General features: G+C 36.6%; 3 protein-coding genes across 3 annotated transcripts; 2 read left to right on the top strand and 1 right to left on the bottom strand.

Annotated features, from left to right (window-relative positions):
- Window positions 1-1,196: 1,196 nt before the first annotated feature.
- Window positions 1,197-3,925, top strand: LOC145615432 (probably inactive receptor-like protein kinase At2g46850). The gene is made up of 3 exons (XM_081670506.1): window positions 1,197-2,122; window positions 2,710-2,793; window positions 2,885-3,925. The coding sequence occupies exons 1-3, from the start codon at window positions 1,312-1,314 to the stop codon at window positions 3,916-3,918; spliced, it is 1,929 nt and encodes a 642-aa protein (XP_081526632.1). The 5' UTR covers window positions 1,197-1,311; the 3' UTR covers window positions 3,919-3,925.
- A 2,151-nt stretch (window positions 3,926-6,076) lies between these two features.
- LOC145614345 (soluble inorganic pyrophosphatase 1-like) lies at window positions 6,077-7,549 on the top strand. Its single transcript, XM_081669392.1, has 7 exons — window positions 6,077-6,240; window positions 6,353-6,381; window positions 6,549-6,614; window positions 6,728-6,835; window positions 7,019-7,084; window positions 7,163-7,283; window positions 7,379-7,549. The coding sequence occupies exons 1-7, from the start codon at window positions 6,078-6,080 to the stop codon at window positions 7,462-7,464; spliced, it is 639 nt and encodes a 212-aa protein (XP_081525518.1). The 5' UTR covers window position 6,077; the 3' UTR covers window positions 7,465-7,549.
- Window positions 7,550-8,383: 834 nt separating this feature from the next.
- Window positions 8,384-18,981, bottom strand: LOC145614344 (endoribonuclease Dicer homolog 1-like). Its single transcript, XM_081669391.1, has 20 exons — window positions 17,282-18,981; window positions 17,088-17,201; window positions 15,971-16,181; window positions 15,313-15,707; window positions 14,985-15,216; window positions 14,379-14,551; window positions 14,167-14,289; window positions 13,833-13,993; window positions 13,521-13,754; window positions 13,258-13,408; window positions 12,971-13,153; window positions 12,428-12,589; window positions 12,253-12,348; window positions 11,557-12,182; window positions 11,107-11,207; window positions 10,836-11,035; window positions 9,809-10,723; window positions 9,500-9,664; window positions 8,989-9,362; window positions 8,384-8,879 (listed from the first exon to the last, which is right to left on the bottom strand). Exons 1-20 carry the CDS (start codon window positions 18,437-18,439, stop codon window positions 8,702-8,704), a joined length of 5,952 nt encoding a protein of 1,983 aa, XP_081525517.1. The 5' UTR covers window positions 18,440-18,981; the 3' UTR covers window positions 8,384-8,701.
- Between the last annotated feature and the right edge of the window lie 564 nt (window positions 18,982-19,545).

The following is a 19,545-nucleotide window of genomic DNA, read 5'->3' on the forward strand; positions in this document are numbered from 1 at the left end:
TGGAGTTATATTCGTATTACTCCTCAAGACACATTTTTAAGAGTTAAGACTATAAAAAGTCAAATAATGGGGCAAAAAATAGCGACAGGAGAAATACAAAGTAGAAGGATACAAAAAAAAAAAAAAAAAAGTAGAAGGGTACAAAACTACAAACTACATTATTTGTAGGAAAAAAAGGTGGAGGAGTGGAGTGCAAATGAAGCTTATATTCTGTCATAGTCAAATCTAAAACCTCAATTTTCTCCGCCAATGTCTTACATTCATTCCAAAATATTCAATTTACAATTAGTAATAAACAAATCCAATCTCTAAGATTCATGCAAATATATTGCACAACTACATCTATTATGAACTTTAATCAGATATATTTACTACAAATTCTTACCTAAGATGGAACCATGAACTTTTTGTTAGAGAGTTTACAAGTAACTATATATAATCTTAGTTACATAATCCAATATAGAATATGAAAGATGTTTGGTTACTTATTTAGATTGTAAACTACATTTAACGATCTTGTAAGAGCAACTCCATTGATAAATAACAAAGATTACATAATTATAACTTGACTTGTCACATTAGACATACAAGGTGTATATATTATTTGTAATCTACTCCATTAAATAGTTAGCTAGTACTCCGTACATTATAATTTGTGTAATACTCGTATTGAGTTTACACATTTTTAGTTAATCAAAATTTAACAAATGATATTATCTGAAGTGATTATGGTGCTTGTTTAACTCGAAATAAACATTTCGTTCCAATAATAGATTACTTGCTGAATAATTTAAAAGACTTACAAGTGGGCCGTTTGCATATACCACTAAAAAATGCTCTAACATAACATTGGTTAATAATAGTATGACGATCTTTTCGCCCTCGAGATCATATAATCAAATTATCAATGCATCATTGTCCATTTGATTATATGATGATCATACATAACATACCTTATACCTTAAGCAAAAGTTTAAAAATATAGTCCGTAGTATGAACTATGAAGGTCCAAAAATAGTACACCCAACGAGGGGGTTTAAGGCACAAACCCAGATAGTATTTGTACCCTGAAATTGAGACCAACCGTCTTCACTTCCCTAATTTCAAAGGATTTTAGTTTTTACTCCAATGCAATTTTCTCCCCTAAACATCAATCTCCATGGCATGGCCTCTTTCTTCTCAACACTTGCTCTTACTCTCTACAATACCTGGTTTTTCACTCATTATTTTGCAAATCAAATTCTCAATTTCTTCCTCTCTCTTCCAATTTCTTCTTCTTCTTCCTCTTGGGAAGTTGGCTGAATTTAAGAAATGCCCTGTTTAGTTTATACTCTCTTTTTCACTTTCTTTCTTACTTTTAGCCAATTGGGTGCAAAACCCATTTCCAATTTTGTCAAAAAATCAGAATCAAATCATAAAGTTGGAATCTTTGATCATCAAATATGCAATGAAACTTGTGGGAAATTTCAAGTATCATTCCCATTTTACATAAACAATGCATCTTGTGGATTTTCTAACCCCCCATTATCAGAATCATACCAATTAACTTGTCTTAATTCAACTTCCCTTTTCCTAAACATTGATTCCCAAAATTATAGGGTTTTGGAATTCTTCTCTGATGGGGTTTTAGTTGATTTTCCAGGGTTTTCCAACACGTGTCGCCCTTACAATGATTTAAACTCATTTGGGTTTGGTGGGAATGATTATTTTGGTATATCAAATGATAATGTAATTGGATTATATGATTGTGAAGATTCTTCATTGTGTAAGGCTAATTGTGAGTCAAATGATTTACCTGATTGTGACAAAAATGGGAATGGAAGTGGGCCAGTTTGTTGCTACCCATTGTCTGATCATAGTGTATGGCATATTGGAGATGAATTTAATGTGTTTGCTAAGTTTGAATGCAGAGGTTTTTCTTCTTGGGTTGTTCCAAGAGGAATGAATTTTGGTAAAAGAGGGGTGAAATTAGAATGGGGTATTCCTTTGAACTTATCTAAAGAAGCTTGTGATGTAAATGGGTATATTGTGAATGCTACTACTGTGAAGCATGGAGTAAGGTGTTTATGTGGTGATGGGTTTGTTGGTGATGGATATGTCAATGGAACTGGTTGCTTGAAATGTGAGTTGATTGCTTAACTTACTTGATTTGTTCACTGCTTACTTGTGGTTTTTTCTCACTATTGTTTTCTGTTTGATAGTTTGTACTTCATATGATTTTGCTTCAAATTTCGTCCAGTGTGTGTGTGTGTGTGTGTGTGTGTGTGTGTGAGGAGTGTATGGTTATTGGTTAGTAGGGATCATGATTCTTATTGGTTTATTCTTTTGGTGTTAAACTTTGGTGAATAACTGAGAATCATGTAGTCTGAGATAAACTTGGTTTTTCCTTTATTTTTCAGTTAACATGATTATGTTCTTTATGATGACAGAACATGCCTATATTCAATGCAACTTTCAAATTTTGTGACAATGATCTAAGGGAAGGTTAAACCATTATATGTACAGAATAATAAGGTTGGTCTGTTGGATTAGAATTGCAGGATTCTGTTCCTGACATGAATGTCTGAAAGGAAATTTTGGTGTAAAATTGCATTTTTTTTTTTTCTTTTCCTGTATCTCATTGTTTTTCTGAATTTGGCCTTTGAAGATTTGCTCTTCCTTGAAGGGATGGTGTAATTTATGTATTGAAGTTGAATTTGGTTTTCGCAGCGTGCTTCAGGGATGGAAAGGAAGAATTTGGCAATGACTGTGAACCAGGGAGGCACAACAAAAAAAAGATGATAATATTAGCTGGTAGTGCTCCATTAGAGTTTAGTGAAAGAGTGTAATACTATCTGCTTTGACATATTGAGAAACTAATACGTTTGTCTTTCATAATCTGCAGGCGTTCTCACATCAGTTTTCGCCGCTGCCTCTTTGCTTGCCCTTCTTTGTCTGATAAAAAGGTCAGTGAAATCTACCACGTATGGGTCTCCCCACAAGCCTCAATTTCGCAGCACATTATCATTCCGAAAATCTTGTAACACCCGGCTTTTCACCTTAAATGAACTAGACGAAGCCACGGATGGATTCAACGAAGCCCAGAAAGTAATGGAAAGTTGTGGTGGCAGTGTCTTCACCGGTAAACTTACGGATGGTTCTCACATTGCAGTCCAAAGGGTCAAATGTGAGAACGAGAAGGACCTGATGCAAGTATTGACTCGGGTTGAGCTCTTATCCACTATTATGCACCGGAATCTGGCTCATATTTTTGGTTGCTGCATTGACTCAGGTTACACTCCTATGGTGGTGTACGAGTTTCCTGAAAATCGAACCCTTGAAGACCATCTGCACAAAGAGCATCCTGATAAAATTGGCCTTGATTGGTACAAGAGGTTAAGCATTGCTGCTCAAACTGCTAGTTTACTCGCCTTTTTGCAACATGAAGTTTCTCCTCCTGTTTCACATCAAAATCTCAAGACTAGTAGCATTTTCCTAGACCAAGATTTTAATGTCAAAGTAGCCTGTTTCGGGATGTTCTGTAGCTTAGAGCTGTATAATACCGAGGTTTATGATTTAGGAGTGTTTCTTTTGGAGATAGTCTCAGGCTCGAAGCACCCTGATATGCCTACAATAGCCTTGTACAAGACTAGGGATGGTAAAATAGAGGAGATAATTGACCCTCTTCTTTACTACCATGAACAGCCTCCTTTTAGGAGGGATCAGATTGATAGAGTTGCTGACATTGCCACAAGGTGTCTGCTGTTTGGTGGTGATGGAAAACTACGAATGGTGGATGTTGCGCGAGAACTAGTGCATATCACGAGAGATAGCATCGATGGTGGTAGTCGGAGAGGGCCAGCAATAGAGGAGACCTTCTCAAACTCTAGTCTTCTCCAGATGATTTCCATATCTCCTGATTCAATTTATGTCCCTTAAATCTAAGCTTTCTGAAATGGTGTATTATTTCTTGTGTGTGCTTATTGTTTGCTTTGATTTTGTAATTGAACTGCATTATATATGTATATGCATTTAATTATGGCAATGTAACACATCATCAGATTTTATGTATATATGGTGCATTGACAACCTTTGTATTTCTGAGACGGTCTCATCCATATGTTGTTTTAGAACAATAGCATATGAACTATATTACAATGTTCTTCACCAAAACATGCATGTACAATAATGGTAAATGGTGTCATTTGTTCGGTTATTAGGACTATTCCGGAGCTGTAGGTTTATGTGACTAACGCTGATCAGGAGGCAGGGCAGAGTTGACAGAACTAGCCATCACGGCTTGACATTGGACTAGCTAGGGTCATAATATATGGCAAAAAGCTCGGTTACTTGGCTGAGCACATCAAGCTGCACGGTTAATATAAATTGATCTAAATGATGAATTTGGCATAGACCACCCCCCCATAGGTGGCTTGAATAGGTCGTCAATAGGGCCATACATCACGGTGCATAAACGTGACCTATATTGAAAGTAAATTTTGTTTTTTGTTTAAATAAAATAATATAATAAAGGTTGTAAACTTTTGCCCTAAATGATCTCCTAAACTCAGATTGTTAATCTAATAAAGCTTAAAAAGACAAAATTTGGCACTTTTCTAACATTTCACTCCAACTACAGATCTAGTATGTTTATTATAATGTCACAAATCATAGTTGAGAATTTGGATTATAGAGTAGGCTGAAGTTTGGACCACATCAAAGTTTGGATCTTGGGGATATAAGCATTGGGTGAGAGGAGGGGGGGTGGGGTGGGATAATCAACAACTAAAATTAATTAATGTTAATGAAGTTCAATGAATCACCCAAGCTTATTATACGGAGTATTCAAATTTTATATCAATGGTTGTATTCCTCCTGTAATTGGGCACATGATATACTACTCGGCCTAAATAATTGTAATTCTTATTATTTAGGCCTTCAATTACAAGAGTTAGCTTCTTTTTTTTTTTTTTTTTAAATTTTTTAATTTAAATAAGCATCGTGTTTTGTATTAGTAAAATAATTGGAACAAAGATTGAATTTTTTTCTTGGGTTTATTCAGGATTAGTCGACCTTTACTACTAGTATAAATTACAGAGTACAAAGGAGTGTAAATTCAAAGTTGGATCTAACATTGATACATATTCTGTTAAGTTTAAATCTTTATTTTTTCTTTATTGCATGTAAATAGAGAAGTTACAAGTTAATTTTCAAAAAAAAAAAAAAAAAAAAAAAACAAAAGTTACAAGTTACAAAAATTTGTATATGTAACTAATATTGGATGTCTCGGAAGGAAAAGAAAATAAATATTTTAAAGGTTATTGTAATGCTGTGCATGGATGGGGAGTGGAAAACTGGAAACCCACTAACAGAAGACTAAAATTGCAATAATTCTGTTAATAAACTTTAGCATATGCCAAACTAGCTGCCAAATGATTGATTTGACAAAGTCATATTTAAGAAGATCAGAGGTGCCACCTTATTTTTGCATCCTATAATTTCTCTTGTCATTCCACATCTTATTCAACCTTTTCAAGCAATTTTGACCATCAGTTAACTACCCTGCATTCTTTTTCTTTCTCCATAAAATCTCTAATCTATCATCTTTTTTATCCTCCTCCTAGCGTTCTCTCTTATACAATTTGTTAAGATTGCAGGTACTCATTACATTTCTTTTAGACGATTTCATGCATAATTGTATTGCTAGAGTATATAATAGCTAGGCACGGCTGTGCAATGGCCTTTAGAGCACGATCACAACAATCGTGTCGTGTCATCCATTTTAGGGGATGTGGCTGATAGGCTCATGGAACAACCAATGTGATGCCCATCTTTAGTGTTTTCCTTCTTTTATTGATGGTTGGTCATGTAGGCATGTGGCTGCCTGTTGTGTCTGTGCCAATCTGTGTAAAACGCGATTCAGGCCAGTCCCACCGAGCCTGCGTACAGGCTCACAGCCAACCTTATTTGTATATTGTATATGTCAAGTTAAATGCATTTTCAAACAGGACTCAAGAATTGCTTAAAATATCATATGAAAGACTACTGACAAGAAAAATATATCCTAATGTACAAATGAAAAGATTACTTGTCCTAACATGCATTCCAAATGTTTATCAGAGATGGCTGAAGAGACAATATTGGAAAATGAAGAGATGGTGTTCCCATCACCTCGACGACCTGCCAAATTGAACGAGCGAATCCTTTCCACCTTATCCAGGAGATCAGTCGCGGCACATCCATGGCATGATCTTGACATTGGTATTATATGTGCTAATGCTAGTTATCACTGTTAAAAAAGATGCAACTTATCTAGTAACAGCTAATCAGTGTTAACTCAAACTAATTAGCTGCTGCAAATTTCTGGTTGCAGGACCTGAAGCACCACAAATCGCCAACTGTGTAAGCTTTATGTCCTTGCAAATTTCAGATGGTTGTGAGTCTCTGAAGGGGCAGAAAAAGATTTACGCTTCATTATTTACAAAAAGTCACAGCTTTAGATTTTAAATCAGCATTCAGAGTTTAAAAAGATCTGACATTTATTTCCTGGTTTGGTATATGCTATACAGGTTATTGAGATCTCAAAAGGAAGCAAGGTCAAATATGAACTTGACAAGAAGACAGGGATGATAAAGGTACGGAGTAATACAATTATTCGAATAATGTTGCTATAATACATGTTGTAGATTTTTCAGTTTTCTCTGTACCATTTTGAGCTATAAATATATTCTTCTGAAATATCTTACAGGTTGATCGTATCCTATACTCATCCGTTGTGTATCCTCACAACTATGGTTTCATCCCTCGCACATTGTGTGATGACAATGATCCTATCGATGTCTTGGTCCTCATGCAGGTAGTTCAGTTTGCATAAAAAGACATAAATATTGCTCATGCAATTTTGTAAAACACAATACTAAATATGTGATTCTGAATTCTAAAGACTTCTCTACAAAAATTGTAATAGTAATGAAATATAAGAATTATATAAACATGGGTCAATTGTTCTCTACTGATGTTAGACATTGGATATGAACAGGAACCAGTCCTCCCTGGTTGTTTTCTGAGAATTAAGGCCATTGGATTAATGCCCATGATTGATCAGGTACCGAATGATCTATTGCTTAACTCCTCAGCTATTTCTAACTTAGGAATTTTTCTAAACATAGCCTACATACTGCAGGGTGAAGCAGATGACAAAATCATAGCTGTTTGTGCTGATGATCCTGAGTACAAGTTTTACTCAGACATCAAGGAACTTCCTCCCCACAGACTTGCAGAAATTCGCCGTTTCTTTGAAGACTGTATCCTTAAACTAACCAAAACAAACACCTTCTAAGAACAATTTTTTTATTTGTTATTTTTCTGTTTTAAGGTTTCCTCAACTTCTGCAATATAGACAAGAAGAATGAGAACAAAGAAGTTGCTGTCAATGACTTTCTGCCTAAGGAGGCAGCCTTTGAGGCTATCCAGCACTCAATGTAAGCAATATATACCCTGCCATATTATTTCTATCCGTAGGCGATCAGGTCTATATTAATTTCCTCTCCCCCTTTTCCTCGTTAACGAGTTTTCTTGTCACCTGCAAGCAGGGATCTGTATGGTGAATATATAATGCACACTCTGAAGCGGTAAATCATATGCAAGCCCGGTTCTTTGAGCATTATTCAGAGTTGTTAAGTTTTTCTACAATGTTTAGCAACTTAGAAAAGTTTACTGATATTCGGTTTAAAGGCTTCTTAGATTAGGAGCTGATACTATCTCCCATTCACTATAAGAATGGAAATATACTCCCTCAAACTTGAGGTCTGAGACATTTATTTTCTGTAAAACTTTAGGAATTTTGGATTCACAACCAATTCTGCTATATCACTATATGAGCTTTGTTGAGAGCCAGATTCTAGTTAGTTTTGCATTATCGGTGCTATCTGTATTCTTAGAAGTTCAAAAATGTAAACTAATGAGAATTGAACCCTTAACACTCGGGTAGAAATGGAAGCAACAACCACCACCTCCATTTCGTAATTCACATCAATGCTTCGTATTACTAACTGTTTTACATACTAATAATTTCTCAGCTCTCAGCCAAAACACTGAGTAATTTCTAGAATGACGGTATACTGCAACTATGCAATTCTAGACCACCCCGCAACAGCGTAATTTTATGTTGAATTCAAGTTGGGTCAAGTCACTTGGAGATTGGAATAAGATTGAAGCGAACATTAATCTAGAAGAATCGTTTCTAAGACTTCCTACTTTCGACTAAACAAAGTTTCCTTCTTATCCAAAAGCAAAAAAAAAAAAAAAAAAAAAAAAAAAAAAAAAAAAAAATCCTCCAAATCTAAAATTTAAAAGCTAAATAAAGTGAGGAATAATATTACTATATTTCATAGCACAATACCAGTGAGTGAAACTACCAAATTTTGTATATACTTGGTATGCCCCAAATAAATTGAAGGGTAGGTTCAAATTTTGACTCAATTATGCAAATGAAACCAGTATTATCTATCTTATGTAACCTAATAAGTACTTGTTTTTCCTCAAAAAAAAAAAAAAAAAAACCTAATAAGTACTTTGTATATTACTTAACTTTGACAACTAAAGGTCACCTAAGGTAGCTAACATGCACGGACGCACTCAATCAAAGGTAAAACTTCAAGCAACTGGAAATCAAACTCTTGCTTCCGCGCTATATGCAGCTCAGAAAATAAATCAAACTCAGCTATGAATACCATTTGTTCAGAAGCTCCAACAGAAGTGCTGCAGCTGAGTCTTTGGCCTTCTTAACACTGGGCATGGGCTCTCCAACGCATTCACCTGTCCAACCTTTATCGGTGGTATTTACACGGACTGCGAATGTAAACCTCTTGGCATGTGCAGGGCCACCTTCGTTCACACATCTAAATATAGCAAAACAAAAAAAGAAAAAAAAAACTCAGCCTCTTTTTTTTTTGATGGGGGGATGGATAGAGAGGGGAGGAAGCTGGAGATGAAGGAACTGAAAATTACCTGTAGAGCGGCATGGGCCAATTTCTACGTAAGCAGATATCATTTAATGTCTGTCTTGTAAATGTTTGTGCGCTGTTCTTTTTCTTTTTCTCGGTCTCCTCAGCTTTATCCATGGCTTCAGCAGTTTCTTTCTCCTTCAAAGCAAGCAGAGCATTACGAGCAGCCAATTTCTGTGCCATCTTTTTCTGTGGATTTTGAGCCACCCCAATCTGTATACCATCGACATAAACTTCAACAGTGGCTAAATTCCCATCTCGAGTAGCCTTGTATTCCAGACCTTCAGCCTGCTGCTGACATCGTTCTTGCAGCTCTCTCACAGGATGCATTGGAAGTGTTTCAGGAGTAACCATTGGTTGCAGTAAAGGCTCAAAAACCTGAGGCACATACCAAAATAGAGCATCAAAACCTTAAAACTTCAACTACAAATGCACTATATTTTTTTTGAATAATACATATGCACTATATTAATTAAGCTAAGTGGCTAAGAAAAAATTTTATGAATAAAACTTACTCTCCACACAACTGCTGTATTATGACCGCTATCAAGAAAAATGGCTCCGGCAATTGATTCAACAATATCACCAAGAACTTTTGGGGCCTTGCAATCTCCTAAGCCAAACGAATTAAATCCAGGTTTTGAATATTCATTTTGAACTTCCTTCACAAAATCCCGTATCTACAAAAGTAGGCAAAAGATAATCCAGATTTACACGGTGAGGATTGAGAAAAGGCCAACAACCATTACAAAACAGTATCAAGATCGGTATGGCCAAAGAAAAAAAAAAAAAAAAAAGCATGAAATAGAAAGAAAAAGACAGACCTGCTTCTCCAAGGCAGTAGACCCATGCCGTAAATGCACATGAAGCTTGTGTTTAACTGCAACTCGAGCAAAATTTTCATTGTTAACAGCTGCAGCACGCAAATCCGTTAAACGTCCAGGGGGCAAATCTGTATACTTGAAAAACAGGTGCCTAGTTATAAGATGATCCAAGACTGCATCACCTACAAACTCTAGTCGTTGGTAGCAGGCCACTCCAGAAGATGGACGTGAAGCGTGAGTAATTGCTTCAATCAACAATGCCCTATCTTGAAATTGAATCTTTAGAGCACCTTCTAATCCATCGAAATCCACACTTCTTAGAACACCTTCTGGAACAGTACTTGGCCTCTTTGGACACTCAATGTCTTCAGGATTGAACTCTATTTCTATTCCAATCCATTTCATGAAGTGATTTGCAGCAACTTTTCCGCCTTCAACATAATGAACCCCAATGAGTGATTCAACGACATCTGCCAATGTCTTGCTAGAAAGGACCCTGTACGAACTTGAATCACTTTCAAGTTCACCATCTTCCATTTCATCATCATCAAAATTATTGACATCTAATTCAAGACCCGTCTTTGCAAGAGGCTTTTCCTGATCAAATAAAGATGATTCCTCTTCTTTTACATCCTCGTCAAAAACTGGAAGAACACCAGGGGCAGCCCACCTAGACGGTGCAAAGCGATCTGCTTGGATATATGACTGAAGCCCTTTCTCAAGTGCATGGTGGTATAATATCATATTACTAACCATTTGCTGTCTCATTCGTGTGAGCTGACCCTCGTGTTTTTGGGGATATTTAAGAAAAAGAAATCTACTAACAACCCATTTCAAATAAGCATCTCCCAAGAGCTCAGCTCTTTCATAACAGAATGTCTCTTGACATGAGGCTGCAGTCAAAGCTTCCAGAATCTGTGAATAGGCAAAATTGTTATAAGAAAAGACACATAATCACTTCCAAGTTAATCATAACTTTGAGATAGAAAATAAAAGGCAAAGCAAAGGAGGCCAGGAAAAGGATTACCTTGGAAGCAGGTACAGGATAGTTGATGATATTTTTAAGTTCGATAGCAAGTAACATGCTTTCCACCCTTCTCATTATTGACGGAAGTCTTTGGGCTCCTCGAACTAGCTCGCCAGGAAGTGGATGTACAAAACACAATTCAGCAGGCAGATACACATAATAAGTTTTGTCAAGGGTCTCCTCAGATTCACCCTCATATTCTGCACCAATGACCCAGTTAGCCATGGCAATTATTTACAGGAAAAATGAGTATTTAGCATAGCCAACATACCTTCAGAATGTTCAAATCTAGGAGAAAGGAGATTCTTGCAATATGAAACACCACGACCTCTAAGCAAAGGTTGTTTCTTATAGATCAATTCGACTCCATACCTATTGAAAAAAGATGAAAAAATACACCAAATGCACCCTCTATTATGCTGGGAAAGCAAAAGGGTACCCAATTTATTAAAGGAGGTATAAACTACTGTAATAGGTGGCTCTAACACCTGACAGTAGTCATGAAGTCCTTCAAAATTGGGTTAAAGCTTTCTGCATCTCCCAGCACAAATTCAGGTACATTGTGGCATTTAATCACATCTCACCATTAGTATCACAGACAATGAAAAGTAACAACTGAATACAGAAGGCAAGGCAAATTGATATAAAGCTTATATGCGATTAAAGTGTGGTGTAATACAAGAGGGAGGTGTGTGTGTGAAGACTTTAGTATGGACCATACTTTTGCTTGTAGTAGTCTGCATATGAACTATACTCCAAGGGACCAAGATAACCTTCTTTCCTAGGGAATGAGTTGTCTGCAGTCATATCATAGCGTACGGAATCCACGAAAAACCTCTTTCCAGAGTGAGCAGCGGTCACAATTTTCCCCACCAAGTCTTCTGCATTGATGCAGGTATCAGCCAACATCAAATCTCCTTTAGGAAGTTCAAAATTGGCCTGTAAACCATAATCCCGGCCAGGAACCAATCCAGAAGCCTTTACTACATCATACTGTGCAACTGCTCCTCTGATACCATACGTAGGATGGGATTTCTGTCCAAACGCCATGCCATAACGCAGTTTCCCAAACCCATACTCTCTCCTATCCCCACCCAGACTCCGCTCATTTGTTCCCAAGTAAACATCTGGCCGAGCCCTTTGCAAGGGATTGTTCCACGCATCTGTACTTGTTATATTCTCAACAAGATCCCAGTCTATTTCTTTTAAAGGATCTACAGATTTATCACCAACCATAGGGATAAAGAGATAAGCCTTTGCAGAATCCCACGGAGTTGTAGAAGGTTCAACATCCACATCAAGTATGATGCTCATCATTCTCACGTGGAAACTCTTTAGGGATGCTAGCTGCACATGACCATATAAATAAGTTTAAAAAGAAACAAGAAATTATAGATCCAAAACAAAAGAAGCACACCTGGCTTTCTGTGACATCTATTGAACCCCGAAAGACAAAAGATGCCTTTATCTTCATGGTTCGAGCAATAAAGAGATCCATCGACATCGATAACACCTGATATCCAATAAAATTTTATTAAATGCAACTGAAACTACAATCAATGCAGCAACCTAAAAGAGTCTCGAGGGGATACCTCTGCATCCAGCTCACTGCCAAAAAGTACCGAAAAATCTGAAACTTGGGTCAAGAATGGATCCTTTGTGGATCCTACATGTTCCCATTTTACAGCATACATATAGAGATGAAATAATTTGGAGTCATCACAACCATCTATGCCAGACAAGATCCATTCCCCCTGCACAGCCAGAAACAAGAATTAAAACCTATAGAGGTTAAAATAGGGAAATGCAAGGTTGCATAAAACTATTGTAAAGGCATCAAAGAAAACCCTGAAGCATATCCATAGAAAGCTCAAATCTTATACATAAAACTATATTATTGTTTTCTCCAATTCAGTCTGTCAAATTATAACTTTCTGGGATACTATTATAGTCATAACTGCTTTGGCTAGTTAGCTTAGCATGTCCATGGAGTTTTACTATAAACTACACACTACCAATAATTCAGGTGATAGAAGTATATGAGCAAAATCTGAAGGAGTGATAAAATGGGACATATAGAGTTTCTTTTGAAAAAAATAAAAAAATAAGTAGTGAGCTGTGCTAGAAATACTAACCCTAAGGATTGAGGCAATTCCTTCAGGATAGAATTCTCTGTGTCTGGCTGTTCCTGGAAGTGGATCTCCTTCATCATTTCGCTCAATCTTTTCTCCGTCTTCACCACTTCCCTTATCAGGCAAGAGCATGTCAGTAAATGCCCCCATCTCATGAAGCTTCTTACAAGCAGCCAGGCAAACAGCCTGCATATGAAGTCCATATCAAAATAAATACAGGCATTCAGCTCTCATTAATATAGAGGCAGTTTAAAAGCTGATACAAAAGAGAACATCAAGGCTAAACAAACCTGTTGCGCAAGACGAATTGAACTGCATACCGGGCCCTCAAGCTTTTCGAAAGGGGCATTACACGGTAGTTGAAGCCTACAAGAATACTCTGTGGATCCATCTGGCTTCTCATGCTTCACCATGATAAATTCTGGATGAAGTATTGAGTACCTATATCATGGATGATATCAACATATCAATATTTTGGCATTCAAACATCACGAATTTTACTAGTAAAAGGAGATCAATAGCAACATAAATCAAAGATGAAAGAAAGCTGTACCTATCACTGGGTAGCTGCGAACAGTAAAAATGAATAAGGCCTACAGCAGAATTCAAGCTCACAGTGGCACCAGTTGAAGCAACCTGGTACACTGAACCTGGGGCATGTTCTGCGGAAATCAATCTTGAAGTACCCTTGAGATGACTTATATCAGTCCTCTCAATTGCTTCTTTCCGCAAAGTTTCTTCACTATTTCTAGCATTCCTTAGAAATGTTTCATGAGACAAGTTTCCCCTGATAAAAACACAACCGAGTTGAGTATCTCTCTATCCTCCACTTTTGTATCTATATATACAAACATTAAGCAAGTACCTTTCAACCATCAAGATATAATCTGATCCTGGCTTTCTTGCACGGCCCCTAGATTGAATGTATGCCAAAACAGTTTTTGCAAGGTCAAAGCGGATCACCACATTACATTGCCGAATATCAAGACCTTCCTCAGCAACACTAGTAGCGACTAGTAAAGTCACCTGGAAACAATGCCAACAGGAATATCAAGGTAATTTTCTACGTGATACAAATTTGAATTTCTTCTAGTTTCACTCCAAAAAGACTGACTTCATATCAAGTACCGCTGTGACCATCACTTAAATTCACTTTTACCAAACTAATATATTCAGCTATAAGCAAGGTGGAAACATACACGACCATCTCGGAATTTAGCTATTGTATCCTGCATTTGTGATGTCCGCATTTCCTGACTATTATTGTGTCCAATCAAACTTGCACACTTGATAAAATTTAAAGATGGAAGCTCAGCAAAAACCTGCATGTATGACAATTTACAAGTCAAATCATCACGATCAAGAAACAGAACTTGTGACAAGAACAACCACAACAACAGAATACACTGACCTTTGGAAGAACCAATGCAGCCACAACTCTCTCAACAAAGATGATTGCACGAAAGTCATCAGTGTGCTTATACTTCATTAGTACTTTTACCAGTGACTGCACCTTGGGGGTGACCTTTCCATCAGCTACAGCAGCTCCAATGACAATGTCAACATGTTCACCACCAGAGACAACTAAACACATAGAATTACCAAACAAAACAATTGTCTTATTATTCTAATTAAAGGTAGAGAAATTTACTAAACACATTGTCAAGACATCACTAATTTTTTTCACATTCACAGCACTTCAAAACCGATCTTGACACAGCTTATCAGAGTATTAGTGATATAATTACATCAATAATCAACACTTTAAAATTTAGGAAATAATAGCCATTTAATTTTCTGAGTCCCCTTTACATAAAACATTTATCATATACGTGTCTTTCAGAGTCATGTTAGCAAATTCTAAAAAGTAAAAAGCTCCTAGAAAATTGTAGCGCCAGAAAAGCCAAAAATGCTCTCAAAATAGAAATCTATCTAAGAAGTTCATAGAAAAACGGAAGAAGATAAATAACAGGTAAAATGTTAATCAACCTTGCTGGGAGGTATGTAAAACACTCACCGTGACAATCAGGAAGTTCTCCCTCCTCAACCTCATCAACACTGCCATTATCTTGATGGCAGCCGTTATTACCTTCGGTACTGCTGGCATCCTTGTTGGAAGCGGCACCTTCTGATAGCTGACACTGTAAAAGTGCTACAACCTTGCTCAAATAAGATTCTTGAAACTTCACATCAAGCTGGTAGTTTGCCCTCTCATCACTTTGTAAGGCTACTAGAAAATTGTTAGCAACCTGCAGGTAGCATAAACAATCCAAGGATGATTACATAGAGAACCAAGAATAAACAAAACAAAAACCAACAGATATTTGCAGAGCTGCATATCAAACCTTGTAAGCACACCACTGTCCCAGTTCACCAAGTGCATAGTTGACAGCCCTTAATTTTTGAATCAAGTTAGCAGCACCGTCACTCTCAGTTCTTTCAGAGACACCGTAGACCTGGCGTAACTCTTCCTTGGCTCCTGCATCTCTAGCTCCCATAAACTGCCATTTGCTCTTTCTTGAACTTGCTCGTGCAGCTTCTTCAACTGCAACTTCCATTTGTTTGATTTGTTCATGCAGATACAACAATGAAGCTGCTTTGTCGTATTCCACAACAATTTCTGATGGCATAGGAACATGTTTCTCCAGTTCTTTACGATCTTTTATTGTACAAACTACAGAATCCAACTTAGTCTCTAGGTTTCGTATCTTGACAGCACAATCAACTCGACTGGAAACACCTACATCGCCAGAAAAATTTATAGCTCATAGAGAACAAATAAAAAAAAAGCCCGATCTACAATGGCAAAGTAAATTAAGGGTTGTATAGGCATAAAGTGGCTAAAACTGTGGCATAGAAGATAAAATTTAGACAACACATTCTATTAGAGCACATCATACCCCATTTATGGAAAAGGGTTACAAAAATCATTTTGTAATAAAAAATAATAATAATAATAATAATAATAAATTAAAAAAAAAAAATTATATATCAGGTACATACCCTTCAAGTTGACAGGGGAAGCAGTCATCCCAAAAACAGCAGGCCTTTTTTCCTTTGGAGTAGTGTGATAAAATTCAGACATCACTAGAGAATATGGATGCTTCTTGACGGCATGGTGACACTCATCGAGAATAAGGAGATGTATACATTCCATTTTGATTATGCTATGCCTTAAAATGTTTAACAAAATCTGAGCAGTCATGACCAAAACCTGAAGAAAGAAAATTCCTTAGATTCTAATTATGGTAAACAGCCTTTGAATAGTACTAAAAGAACATAAAAAAAGTACACAAGCAAAAGGATTCATAAGAGGCATAGATCTTGTAGTAGTTATGATACTGCTTTCCAGCATTAGTTATAATATGGATGGTGTATAGATTACAAGTACAGATGAGCACCCATATATAAAATGAATTCTTGAACATAGAAATCGAACGAAAATTTCTAGTGATCTAATTATGGCTGACAGTCAGTATACAGTCATAATTGAAGACTTAATTACTTTAGCGTACAAGAATATCTAGATCATATCCACATCAAGTCCTCATTATGAAGGCTTTCTAAGTTCCTAATGTTTTATTTATCTTGAAAATTATCAAAATACTTATCATTACTCTCCATCATACAATTTAAGCAAACTGTTTATTAAACCAAGAAATTTAGCATCTACTGGTTATTCATAGTACTCCATGAATAAGTAATCATTCAAATTTGTCAGATACAAAGATGAAATGGTTACCATTAACCAAGAATTGAAAAAAATACATCAAATATGTATCAACTACAAGTTTAAATATTCACAAACAATAGCTTGCCAAAAGCCAAAAACTTCAATCCACATTATTGCAGTTTGCCAAGAAGATGCACATAATTGACAAAAGAGATCCCAAAACTACCATTAAAACATTCAAATTTGCTGATATGAAATTCCAAGTCATCATATGAACAATTTTTGAAACGCTGCTACGGAGTACACCATACAGTATTTAATTTTCAAGAACGAAATATCATGTATGAGACAGCAACCTGCTTCTGCACTTGCCAACTTTTATGATTTAAAAGGGGAAACTTTAAATTTAGGCTCCACTAAAAAGTAACAGAAGATTATGAAGAATACCTGATTAGAATCAAACTCGCGTTGCCATCTTCGAGTATCCCAGAAATCTTGACCCATCTCACCACAGTAATGACCAACACCGTATCCAGTTTGCTCGCGTATAACTTCTGCTTGCTATACATTCATAGGAACATAATTAATCTCCAAATTCATAACAATAATATTCAACCAAATATCCACTGAATACATTTTACCTGATAAACTAGCGGAACCTTAGGCACCAAGAAAACAGTCAGCGCTTTCTTGTTCTGCTGCTGCAATCTATTGCAGATGCTTTTAATAAGTAAAACAGCAATCAAAGTCTTACCGGCTCCAGTCTCAAGGAAAGCAATAGTATTTTTCTGCTTTGCCTGTTCAAGTACTTCTAACTGATAATGGCGTGCCCGCTCCTCCAAATTTTTCTCCTTAAAATTCTCATTCTTCTCAACCTTTGCACTGCATTCCTTGTTCTTTTCAGACTCCACCTTATTTGTGTCTCTATTTCGAGCAGAATCATATGAACCAACGCGATACACAATTTCATTTGACCCCGGCTTTTCCCTCTCCCAATAACCCTTTGCCTCTCTATCTCTCCATTCCCTATCTCGGCTATCTCTCCTCCCATTATAGTAATCCTTTCTCCTACCACCCAAATCCCTGTCCCTCTCTCTTTCCCTATCCCTACCCCTATCCCTATCCCTATCCCTATCCCTATCCCTATCCCTATCCCTCCGTCCAGTCTCCTCAAATTCTCGATTCCTCTTCCTTCCACTACTCTCCCAATCTCTCACACAACTCTGCCCACGACTCGAATACCCCCTCTCCTCTCTAAACCCATTACTTACACGAGTCCTCTTTCCACTCCTCTCCTCACTATCTCGATCCCTATCAACCTTACAACTCTCTCTATCACTCAACACTTTCGAGTCCCCATTAATATGATCAATAACACCCTTTTTACTTCCATCACCACCATTTAATTTCACACACACACTCCCATTATTACTGATTTTATTAGAATAATTATTATTACCATTATCAACATCAACCATTTTGGTGTCACTAATTAATGAACTTTGAACCTCAACATTACAATTCACAACAAAATTCTCAACTTGCAAATCTTTAGAAGGAGGAGTAATATCCATACCATCATTGCAAGGCAATCCTTCACCATTCTTGATACTATCAAGAATATGATCAATCCCACCAAAGAAGTTGGGATCAATGCTGGCAATTTCGCTCTGATTCCCGGTCCCGAAATCGCCGAAATCCCCAATAAATTCACAAGGGATGATATCATCTTCCTCCTCACAAGCATCAAGCCAGTAATTCGGCCTCGAATCATCCGAACCCTTATTTCCTTCCTCCATAACTTACTCAATCACACTTAATTGAACAATAAAACAACAAATTCAACAACAATAAGAGCAAATAAAATCAATGGTACAACAAATTAAGCTAAAAAATTAAAAAGGGTGTTAGATTTTTGGATTTCTGAAGGAGAATGGAGAGCAGAGAAAGCGTTGATAGACCGTACGAAGCACGCAAAATGCAGAAGCTCAATAAAAATAAAAAAGAAAAAAAGAGTTCAAAAGAGAGAAAGATTAGATGAAAGAGCAAAAGCAAATTGTGTGATTCAAAGATTCCACGGTCTATCAACGCGATTCTGCTTTAAATTCTCAAAAGGGGAATTTGGAATAGAATTCAATTGCAATAATAATCATCAATAAAAAGAGATTAATGTAATAATAATCTGGGTGTGATTTCTTTTGATGGAAAGTTTGGATTTTTAATTTTAGAGGGTTTTGGGTTAATTGGGGTTTCTCTGTTTCTCCTCCTGTTTTTCTGCAGGAGAGAGAAGAGAGAGAGAAAGAGGTGGACCGCTGGAGAAGAAAGGCGGTTTTGTATGGAATCTTGAGTTCTCACGAGTTCACCACTTCGGCTACTTCGAGTACTGTTTTTATCACTCTTGACTCTTCCCTTTTTTATTGGGATTTCGCATCGATTCTCATCTTTTGCTCTTGTGGCTTTCTACAAACTAAAAAGTCGAACTTGTAGATTAGGGATTAACTTAATTTGAGAGCACATAATGGAGATAAAATCATAAGATTTGATTACTTTTGACTTCATGTCATTTTTAGATTCTTTTTAAGTGTTCATAGCTTACTTAAGCTCCTAATTAAGTACATGAAGGGTTTGTTCTCTTCGGCTTAATTTCAGTTGTATTCAGTTTAAATCAGTTTCGTTCCTAATTTTCTTCTCTAATAAACAATTCAGCTCAGCTCAGCTCCAATTAGTATTATATACTCCCGGAGTACAATGGATCATGGTACTCCTTACAAATATGTTTGAGTTATTTTGCGTACACTTTGTGTTATTTTGTTACAACAATATGTTATTTACTTATTTACTTCAACCTCCATTCACGCTATTTTTAATTTACAAAATTACAAGTACTTATTAAAAAATAACATGT

The sequence above is a fragment of the Chenopodium album genome, chromosome 25, assembly GCF_948465745.1.
Source record: "Chenopodium album chromosome 25, dcCheAlbu1.1, whole genome shotgun sequence".
In the NCBI taxonomy this organism is placed as follows: Eukaryota; Viridiplantae; Streptophyta; class Magnoliopsida; order Caryophyllales; family Amaranthaceae; genus Chenopodium; species Chenopodium album.

What these genes read in the sequence shown, in the direction of transcription:
- LOC145615432 (XM_081670506.1), top strand. Translation starts at nt 1,312, where the DNA reads ATGCCCTGTTTAGTTTATACTCTCTTTTTCACTTTCTTTCTTACTTTT. An exon ending in TGGAACTGGTTGCTTGAAAT is followed by an intron (nt 2,123 to 2,709) that starts GTGAGTTGATTG and finishes TGGTTTTCGCAG; the next exon opens with CGTGCTTCAGGGATGGAAAG. An exon ending in AAAGATGATAATATTAGCTG is followed by an intron (nt 2,794 to 2,884) that starts GTAGTGCTCCAT and finishes CATAATCTGCAG; the next exon opens with GCGTTCTCACATCAGTTTTC.
- LOC145614345 (XM_081669392.1), top strand. Translation starts at nt 6,078, where the DNA reads ATGCATTCCAAATGTTTATCAGAGATGGCTGAAGAGACAATATTGGAA. An exon ending in ATGGCATGATCTTGACATTG is followed by an intron (nt 6,241 to 6,352) that starts GTATTATATGTG and finishes TTCTGGTTGCAG; the next exon opens with GACCTGAAGCACCACAAATC. An exon ending in AGAAGACAGGGATGATAAAG is followed by an intron (nt 6,615 to 6,727) that starts GTACGGAGTAAT and finishes AATATCTTACAG; the next exon opens with GTTGATCGTATCCTATACTC.
- LOC145614344 (XM_081669391.1), bottom strand. Translation starts at nt 18,439, where the DNA reads ATGGAGGAAGGAAATAAGGGTTCGGATGATTCGAGGCCGAATTACTGG. An exon ending in TCGCAGCTACCCAGTGATAG is followed by an intron (nt 13,409 to 13,520) that starts GTACAGCTTTCT and finishes TCCATGATATAG; the next exon opens with GTACTCAATACTTCATCCAG. An exon ending in TAGATTTGAACATTCTGAAG is followed by an intron (nt 11,036 to 11,106) that starts GTATGTTGGCTA and finishes TCATTGGTGCAG; the next exon opens with AATATGAGGGTGAATCTGAG.